The sequence below is a fragment of the Larus michahellis genome, chromosome Z (genome assembly GCF_964199755.1).
Source record: "Larus michahellis chromosome Z, bLarMic1.1, whole genome shotgun sequence".
Taxonomy (NCBI): Eukaryota; Metazoa; Chordata; class Aves; order Charadriiformes; family Laridae; genus Larus; species Larus michahellis.
In genome coordinates, this window is record NC_133930.1 from 19040679 (window position 1) to 19050644 (window position 9966).

Consider the following 9966-nt stretch of genomic DNA (forward strand, 5'->3'; position numbering starts at 1 on the left):
AAGGTTACACTTGGGGATTATTTTTCCTCCTACTCAGTATTTTGCTGCAATTTTCCTCAGAGACCAGCCACTTAATATTTTGGATTATGGAGTCTGTTGTAGTTACAGCTACATTACAGATAGGACAAAGACACACATTTTATGTAAATTGAGAGCTAAATGTGAACTTTCTGAAAGTTTGAGATGTTAGCATATGTGGCCTTTTTTTTTTAAAGGCTTTATTATTCCAAGATCAGGGCCAGCTGCAAAGATTGGATTCACATCCAAAAACATATATTAAAATGCATACACTTCTTGGTAGAAAAAAGTTTTAAAACCTGTCAGCTGAGAACAACACTCTTTTTGTGTGCTGCCTGACAATTCAGTTACAGATCGACCCTATTGTTTTTTGGGTAATTTAAATGTGATTGTTGGCAAAGCAGAAAGGGGAGGGGGAGACACACAGGGAGGCGCACAGTGAGAAAGAAGAAAGCATTTCTGATTATACAATATATCCCTGACATGTTGTTACACACAAACACAATATTTAGCATTTAAAAAAGAAGAAGAAGAAAAAAAAAGAAAAACAATAAAAGAAACAGCAGCTGTTTCTATGTGATGTCAGAGAACAGGTGTGATACAAATCTCCACACCAGCGCAATCATATTGATCTCCTGATGATGCACGCATGAAGCACATGTGCAAAGGCTATCGACCCATCCGGCATCTCATTTCCAGGAATACGGCCTGAAAATGCCTCTCTATAATTGAAAACATTATCAGGATAAACACCGTATTGGCCAATTACTAAAAAACACACACAAACTGAGTAAGGGAAGGTGAGCCTGCCCCCGCAGCACGCCCCGCTACCGCGGCCCTGCGCTGTCTCCTCGCTGGGCAGCAGCCGCCTGCGCTGCCGCTCTGCCGACGGGATCCCCCCCGGAACCCCCCCCGGAGCCCCGTCGGGGTTGGGTGAGAGGAGAGGGCGTTGGGTGAGAGGCGACTGAGCCCCCCCCCGGCGTGGTCCACGCTACTTCCCGAGGTGTGCGGCGTCGGGGCGAGTGTGCGGGCGACCGACGAGGGGGGGGGCTACCGAGAGGCGGGCGGGGTCGGGGGGGGGCAAGGGAGTCCAGGCCACCGACCCCCCCGCCTCGGAGGGCTCTGCGCCCTTTCCTGCGCACCCCGCGACGGCCCGAGCCCCGCTGGCTGCCCCCCGCCGCCCCCCTGAGCCCTGCCCGCGGCGGGCAGGGGGGGACCGTCCCCTGCGGGAGGAGAGGGAGGTTTTGAAACGGGCCCTTCATTTGTAAGGGGTGTTTTGCTATTAATTGTTAATGCCGTCTGCCATTAGAGGGCACTAAGCAACCCTGCATTAACGCTGCTGCTCCGGCGAGCGACGAGCAAAGGCGGGGGGGGGACGGACATGGGGACGGGGGATGGGGGGGAGAGAGAGAGAGTGGCACCAATTTGGGAAAAGATTAAAAAGGATGTGGAGTCCCGGAGCTTCTGAAGTGCTCAAAACGCCTGGGCGCTGCTCAGGACGATGATCATAATAATAATAACAAAAAAAAAAAAAAATGTAGCGAGGTCAATCATTTACCAGTCTGCTTCTTAATGCGTGTGACCGCAGGTGGTACCGAGGGACATTGTGATTCATGCCCACTTTCAAAGCAGGACCAGGGCCCGTTCTGAGGCACCCAAACAACTGTCTTCTAATATTAGCACGGCTGTATTTCTGGATCTATTATAGTCTGTCCAGACAGATCCCATTGTAATGGGATCTTTTATTAAAAGATTAGCACTATCTCCTGCAGTTGGTGGAAAAAAATCTGTTATCACTGAGTTATTTGCAGTTGTGGGGAGGGGGCGGGCGGTGGGGGGGGGGTGCTGGGGGGGGTGGGGGGGTGGGCGGGGAGGAGGGGTGTGGGGAGGGCCGGGCGGAGGGCGGGGGCGGCCGCCGCGCACCGGCCCCTGACCCGGCACTGTCCGGGCATTCCTGTCTGCATACTTCGCAGTCTGTTGTGCTTTGGTGGCTCAGAAAAGCGAAAGAATCGAAATTAAAAAGGCAGCTTTTGAATAAACAATACCATTTTCCGTTAAGTAATCGTTTTGTATAAAAGGAAATATCGCCTACTCAGTTTCATTCAGCGGTGCCAAAAAATGTTATAAATGAGAGACCGCCAACTTTTCTAAGGGGAGAATAATGCCAGACTGTGCTTAATAAACTAGTGCCCTAGAAGTTCATTATCGATGTTGCAATCTTTTCTGATTCTGAAAGGAGACCGCCTACGTCGCCCCCATTCCCGTCTCGTCCTCCCGGGCTCCCAGTGAAAAGGCTGTCACTTGGGCGCAGCCCTAGGTATTAAACTTTTATTTGGTTCTTTTTTTTTTTTTTTTTTAATGGTTTGAGGTTGGTTGGGGGTTTGGTGCGTTTTTTGGGGGATGGGGGCGAGTCCCGCCGGGCGAGCCGTGCGCTCCGCCAGCCGCGGAGGTGCGCGGAGTGGGATTTATTCTTCGCAGCCACTTCGCGCGGAAACGGCAGCACTCCGCGGCCGCGGAACCCACCCCGGGCGGGCGCCGCTCCGCGCCCCGGCAGCCTCCTCCGCGCCCGCGCACTCGGGGAGGGGAAGGGAGGGCGAGGGGTGCCCCCGACGCGGCCGCGACCCCCGCCGGTCGCCAGCCTCCGCTTACGCGGGCGCGGCCGGCGTTGCCCGTCGCTGCTGCGCCGGCGTCTCCGGCCTCTCCACCGCGCAAGGGCTGCGCGAGGCTGCGCGGGTGCGCGGCCGGGGGGTGCGCGCCGGTGCGCGGCCGCGAGTATGTGTGTGAGTGTGTGTATGCGTGCACCTAGAGCAGATCATTGGCGAGGGTTTCCAGAAGGTGGAAAATGTCACCTGATTCACACTGAACTTTTTAAATCTCCCCACCCCCGAGCAGACACACACACACATTAGGAGACCGCCCACCGCAGACAGCTAAGACCCCCGTATAGATTTAAAGAGAGACTGCATTCAGAGCCTGACGTTCATTCAATAGAGCGATCATAAGCAGGCTGGCTAGTGCTCGCTCCCTCTCCCTATTCCCCCTCACGCTGTTTCTGTGTCTCTCTCACTCCCGGCTACGCTGAGGATGTTAAATCAGAGAATCCACCCGGGCATGCTCTTACTCCTGATGTTTCTCTGCCACTTCATGGAAGATCACACAGCGCAGGGTAAGACCAGATTGTTTATTCGCAGATACGTTTCTTTATTATTACTATTGTTTTCTTTCGGGCACGGGTTTAGTTTGCTCGCGGTGTTAAACGCCTCTCTCCAAGGTCCAACCGGACAGAAGTTAACTGTGGGCATGGGACTGCTTTGTACCGAGGTGCAGAGGTGTCACTTACAGTCCTTTTTGATCGGATCTTCGCACTGCTCTGCATAGGCACAGAGGACAGATGAGGATGTTTCTTGGTATTTATTATTATTATGCAGCATGAATGAAGAGCAGCATCGCCAGGGAACTTTCCCAGTCTCGGCGCACGAATGAGTGCTCAAAGTTTGTTGGTAATTTAGCTCAGATTTTTATCTCGCCTGCCTGACGGAAGGAGAGGTGGTGATGGGGAGCCCCACGATTACAGCTGACATTTTTAGAAACCAATAAGTGGTCATTTTCCGGACATTCCTTTAATATTGGGATTTCCTCCTCCCCCTTCCTTTTTCTTTTTGTGAATAAATATTAGTGTTGTAAATTCTCCTGCACTGAAGAGTATGCTTGAATTAGTTGGGGTGGGTTTTGTTTTTTTTTTTTTTTTTCCATGAGAACAAAACAAACCCGAACCTGTTATTGACAACTCTTAAGAGCCCTCTTTCGACACAAGGGAATATTGATTTTTAGTTTGGGGGCTTTTTTCCCTTACCTTGACCGTGTTCCAGCCACAACCTGGATGTCTTACCATTACTTGTTTTATATTTTTTCCTTTTTTTTTTTTATTTTCTCCCCTACTACCGAGCTACAGCATAAGTTAATCTAATGTAGGCAACTGTAAAACGCAAAACTTTTTTTTTTTTTTTTAGGGGCGTTGTTTCTTCAATGATTTTTAGCGGGGGGGTGGGGGGGAGCGGGATATCTTGCCCTGCGCCCAGCGACATCTCAGTTGGCCGATCCTGACCCCTCGCTGCGGTACATTCCCATCGGAGTAAGGAGGCAGGATCGAGCCCTGGCTGGATTAGCACCAGAATCAATTGGTATTGAGTTGCTGGAGAAGTCACATTGGTTATTCACGAGAGACTCATCCCAACCAAAACTCTCCAGCTAAAAAAGGGGGAGTTGCTTAGACTAATGTTCTTGGCTTGACTCCACAAATAACAGGGATACTATTAAAAAAAAAGGGGGGGGGGGAAAACAAACCAAAATCCACTCTATCCGGTTTAAGGACAGTGTACTTTCCTCTGAAATGCTTGCGGGAGAGATGGCACCTATAACTTTTCCAGCTTGATCGATTTTTAACACTCTGTAGGAACCTCCTACTCTATGTGCCGCTGTATTATATGTACTTTGCTGACTTTTTTTTTGAGCTCTGCTGACTTATTTTAGCGAAGGAAAGACATTTGTTAATAGAAGCAGCAAAACGTGGAGATTTCGAAACAGTTCGCTAACAGCAAATGTTCCCAATTCGTGTAGATTGCAAAATGGGCTGGGACTGAAACTCTGTGCGGCACTAAAACAATGCTGCTGTGCAGCCGCGGTGAGGAGGAGAGGGCAGGGGGAGGAGGAAGGAATTTGCAAGCGCGATTTTCTTTTTATTCCCTTTTAAATGCACATCCTTTTCAAGCCTCTGTCACGTGCCGGCAGTGCTCCTTCTGCTCTACATATGGAATAAATACCTCCGAAAACTGCCTCGTCCTGTTTTGATCGGGTCTTTTCTTTCTTTATGGGTTGGGTTTTTTTTTTTTTCCCCCGGTTTGTTCTTTTGTAGGTTTTGCTTGGTTGTTTTGTTTTGTTTTGTTTTGTTGTTGCTTTATTTTACTTCATTTTTTTAAACTGCGTTCCCAAATGGGCCGGAGTAGCTGCGGGTTATGAAATGGGACAAATAAAAGTAAACAGTCTAGTAAAAGTCATTGCAAGGCGCACGTGTTGTGTCTGGGTCACTGCTGCCTGCCACTGATCCGGCTGGGTGTCCCGTCCCCGTTCTCCCTCCGTCCCCCCCGTCCCCCCTCCCTCCCCCCTGCAGCTGGGAACTGCTGGCTCCGGCAGGCGCGGAACGGCCGCTGCCAGGTCCTCTACAAAACCGACCTCAGCAAGGAGGAGTGCTGCAAGAGCGGCCGCCTGACAACTTCGTGGACGGAAGAGGACGTCAACGACAACACGCTTTTCAAGTGGATGATTTTTAACGGGGGAGCCCCGAACTGCATCCCCTGCAAAGGTGAGGGGGGTGCTGGCGAGCTGCTCCTCGCCGAGGAGCGGTTCAGGCAGGGACGGGGCTGGGGGAGGAGGAGCGGGGAAGGAGCTGGAGGGGCCGGGGGGAGGCAGCGCGGTCCTCCTGCTGCCTTCCTCGGTAGGGCTTTGAGGGGCGTCTCGTACCAGCCCCGGGATCAGTGAGGGGACCCCCATTTCTGCTCGGCCGCCGTGCACATCGCGGGGCAGGAGGGGAGCGACCTCCTCTCCCCCCTGCCCTCACTGGCGGGGGCGGGGGGGGCGGAATTTCCTTCGAGCGGTGTTTCCTGGAGACGGGGGGGCGGGGGGAGGAAGGTGCTTTCTCTCTATGCTCTGGGGTCACAGTGTCTTTTTTTTCTTTGAGCAGTTTTGACACCAGGTCTGTTCTCCACGCTCGGTACTAAAGTGGTGCCTCTTTCCTTCCATCAGAAACATGTGAGAACGTAGACTGTGGACCCGGGAAGAAATGTAAAATGAACAAGAAGAACAAACCTCGGTGTGTTTGTGCTCCGGATTGCTCTAATATCACTTGGAAGGGCCCCGTGTGTGGCTTAGATGGGAAAACCTACAGGAACGAGTGTGCCCTTCTCAAAGCCAGATGTAAAGAACAGCCTGAACTTGAAGTCCAGTATCAGGGCAAATGCAAAAGTAGGTTTGCAAATCTAATCTGATCTCCCTCAAATGCCAAAGGGTGTGTGTCTGAGTGTAGGGAGGAGGAGCTGTTGGACGTACTTCCCCACAGGAACCAGAGTGATGTTCCAAATGCTGGGAGACAGTAACTACCCACGCTCAGCAGACAAATAGTTGCACTGAGAGTTCCCCATAGTCTAGAAGCACTTGTGTCCCAACAGCTACTCTGAGATGGGAAGGTTTCCTCCAGCAGCACTTAAAATGAGGAGAGCCGCTGAAGGCTCTTATCTGATCATTTGTTTCCTTGTGTCACCCATTCACTCCTCCCTGGGGCTCTGGGATCGGCTATTAATCACTGTGTGTTTCCATCTTTATTTCAGAGACCTGTAGGGATGTTTTATGCCCAGGCAGCTCCACATGTGTGGTTGACCAAACCAATAACGCCTACTGCGTGACATGTAATCGAATTTGCCCAGAGCCTACCTCCCCTGAACAGTATCTCTGCGGGAATGACGGCATAACTTACGCCAGTGCCTGCCATCTGAGGAAAGCTACCTGCCTACTGGGCAGATCCATTGGATTGGCCTACGAAGGAAAATGCATCAGTAGGTATCTCGGTCGGAGGGTGGAGGGTAAGGGTGGGGGGAGCTTCTTCGATCAGCTGTTTCAACATACCGTGTGTGCAATTGGGTGGGCGTAGTTAGCGCTGGGGAGGAGGAGAGATGCCAGCAGCATGGGTTTGTGCTTCCCTCCAGGAAAAGGAGAGCCAGGATGAGCTTTGCCCCTCAAAAGATTGCAAAAGGGATGAGGGAGTAGAGGGCCTGATCCTGATTCTTTTGCTATCGCTGTGGGTGCTGACATTAGTGTCCAAGGGAGAAGTACCCGCCATTAAATAGATGATGACATGGTTAGAGCGTAACAAGGTCTCAATATTCAGTGGATCTGGATTCCTGGAAACAATTGTCTTCAAGTGGTCTTGGCAAAGCTTGTGTTAACTTAATTGGAAACATCTGATCACTTTTTCCTCTTTAGAAATACTGCAGAGTTTGGAGGCAGTTGGTGGGTGAAGATAGGAAAATAATCTCTGTGCATCCTGACATTTTGTATTGTGATTTCCAGAAAGGACTGATAGCGAAGCATGCTACAAAGAAGCATCTTCAGGGCAGCCTCTGCTCCCCAAAACTGCTGGGGGAATTCGGGGGAGTCTTAGGCTGCTTTTAGTTGGCATAGATTGAGGTGAATTCCCTTTCCAGTCATGTGGACAACTACTCTGTGTGGGTTAGTTTAAAAATAATTGATTTAGAAATGCTGAATGTCTTGGCAAATTCTGCACTTACCGCTAATTTGGGGAGCTGAATTTCCACTGACATCAAACAGAGCAGGAAGGTCATGTACAATAGGCAAATGTAATTCTGTATTCCCAGGGCCAAGGTCTGCTGGCACAGCTGTCTTTCCTCCCCACATATAGACAGGCAATGGTGTCCAAGGGACTACTTGCTTGAGCAAAATCAGCAAGTATCATCACATCTACTGCATCTGAGCTTTCTCTGTTCACAGTTCACAGGGAAAAGGGAGCTGGGGGTTGTTTGTTGTTGCTTTTCTTTTTTCTTTGTCTTTTCACTTACCTCCAATATCCTGTGTATATTTTTAGAAGCCAAATCCTGTGAAGACATTCAGTGCAGTGCTGGGAAGAAATGCTTGTGGGATTTTAAGGTTGGCAGAGGTCGGTGCGCCCTCTGCGATGAGCTCTGCCCTGAAAGCAAGTCAGACGAGGCAGTCTGTGCCAGCGATAACACAACTTACCCAAGCGAGTGTGCCATGAAAGAGGCAGCCTGCTCCATGGGTGTGCTTCTAGAAGTAAAGCACTCTGGATCTTGCAACTGTAAGTGAGATTTTTAACTCTACAGGCACGTAAAGCTTCTGAAGGCAATCCTAGGTAATGAAGACTTACACCTTTAAACATAAGAAAGCTTGATGTAGAGATTTGAGATACGGTACAGGTGTCATATAAGTATGTATCTGTCATGCACACACTTTTGTTACTGATAAAATGCAATAGTTGTCCAACTTGTTGGTGTTCAAGTTGGGGTTTTTGGGGATATTCTGAGGACAAGTCATTCTGTCAGAATGGAAGTGCCCTAGGAATGTAATTGTAGCGATTTTTTTCCTACTTTGTCTGCTCTGGTGTGCTTCGCTGATTGCTTTATTAATGCTCGGATAAACTCTTAACTCGGTCCAAAAGAACAAGCCTAATGGTAGCACATGGGCACCTGGTTTAGCACAGTTGCCTCTGCTAACTCTGGATGAAGGACACAAAGCGGTTAAACCTAGAACGCAAGAGCGCTTTTCACTTGATTTCAGGAATCTGCCAATAAAACCTGAGCCATTGATTCTTCAGAACTTTCTGCAGTTATGACTTCATAGATTATGTATAAAAAACCTTATTGCATAACAGCAGATGCCAAAGAGCATCTCACTACAAGTCGCATAAAATGCAACGCTGTATTATGGCTGTTCAGAGGGCTTTGAAAACATGCACTGAGCTGCTTCTGCGCTGTTGTTGTCCTTATTTAAACAACAGCTCCCCTGTATTCCCCCATCTAGCCATTAATGAAGACCCAGAGGACGAGGAGGAAGATGAAGACCAGGACTACAGCTTTCCTATATCTTCCATTCTAGAGTGGTAAAACCTCCATTGGGCACAAAATCAATGTCCATACTGTAAATAAGTGTATGCTTATTTATTTTGGGGAGAAAAAAAAAGTATACATATAGTTGAGTCTGGTAGACATTTATTTATACTGTGTCATGTTTTATAATTTATACATAAAATGTCTGGTTGACTGTACACCTTGTTTTTTGAAGAAATTTATTCGTTACGGGAAGAGCAGTGTTATTTATTGTGAGGTCTCTTGCTTGTAAAGTAAAGCTTTTCTTTTTTCTTGCAAACTATAAAAGTCCATTCCTTAGAGCTTACCCACATGATCTCATCTCTTTGTTTCACTGATGTTAACTCTTTTCCACTTTAACAAACTTGCATGTCGGTTTCTGTTATGTTTATTTATTGGATTTTCTTCTTGCCGGTTCTGTACATAAAAGATCCCTAGGGTTTTTGTTTACAAGGAATCTTGACTGACCAAAAGGCGTTGTAACTTAATTAAGTATACTTCCAGGGTGCAGTGAGGCGATCTTTAAGGAAACTTCTTCCACTTCACTTTTCTCTACTTCTGATCACATAATGTACTGAAGTGATCTCAATGTGCTGAGCGTATATACTGTATTATACGAATTCCAGACCCAAAGAAATCGGATTATGAAGGTTGTTAATAGCTACAGGGCTAACTGTAATAAAAATAAAGGTTTTATTTTATTTCTACTGTTTTATTTTTTTGTAACATGCGTGTTTTATCAGGTGTTTCCTTTAAGATGGTCTTGCAGTACCACTTTCAAAGTTTTCCCAATCAATGTGTCACTAAAAGTTATATCAAAGCTTTATCAGTTCAAGTTTCTTGCTTTTCATAATACTTTTTTTCTGATGCAATTTTATATTTTCAAACATGGCGAGTTAAATATAAATTCATTTAAATATATAGTTTTGTACTTTTCTACCATGTAAATGTGCAATGTATATAAAAGTTATAATGTGTATTTGTAAATAAATGATGAGTGAAAAAATAAAAAATGGAATTTTCCCTAGAAGCAGTCCTCAGTTTTTCGTTCTAAAGTGTTCTGGCCCTCTGGTACAGAGGGAAGACATACTGGTGGTTACAGGAAAGGAGGCTTGTGTGTGGTGTAGCAGCAAGACAGACTGGTTAAGGCCCAAGCTTTCTTCTGACATTGATTCCATAAACCCTTTTTTCAGGCAGGAGCAATGTCTCCAGTTCACTGGTATTAATTAATTTTAAATCCAAGTATAGCGACGGAGGAGAAGAGATTTGACTTTTTTGT

At 47.8% G+C, this 9966-nt stretch overlaps 1 protein-coding gene across 2 annotated transcripts; it reads left to right on the forward strand.

The window, feature by feature from the left end:
• The first annotated feature begins 233 nt into the window (after window positions 1–233).
• Window positions 234–9711, forward strand: FST (follistatin). Of its 2 annotated transcripts, XM_074569475.1 has the most exons (7): window positions 234–1021; window positions 2255–3184; window positions 5186–5377; window positions 5818–6036; window positions 6399–6623; window positions 7670–7900; window positions 8623–9711. In XM_074569475.1, exons 2-7 carry the CDS (start codon window positions 3103–3105, stop codon window positions 8703–8705), a joined length of 1032 nt encoding a protein of 343 aa, XP_074425576.1. In that variant the 5' UTR covers window positions 234–1021; window positions 2255–3102; the 3' UTR covers window positions 8706–9711. The 2 variants fall into 2 exon arrangements, with proteins under 2 accessions (XP_074425576.1, XP_074425577.1); XM_074569476.1 differs by lacking the exon at window positions 234–1021 and having other exon boundaries at window positions 2231–3184.
• Window positions 9712–9966: the final 255 nt, after the last annotated feature.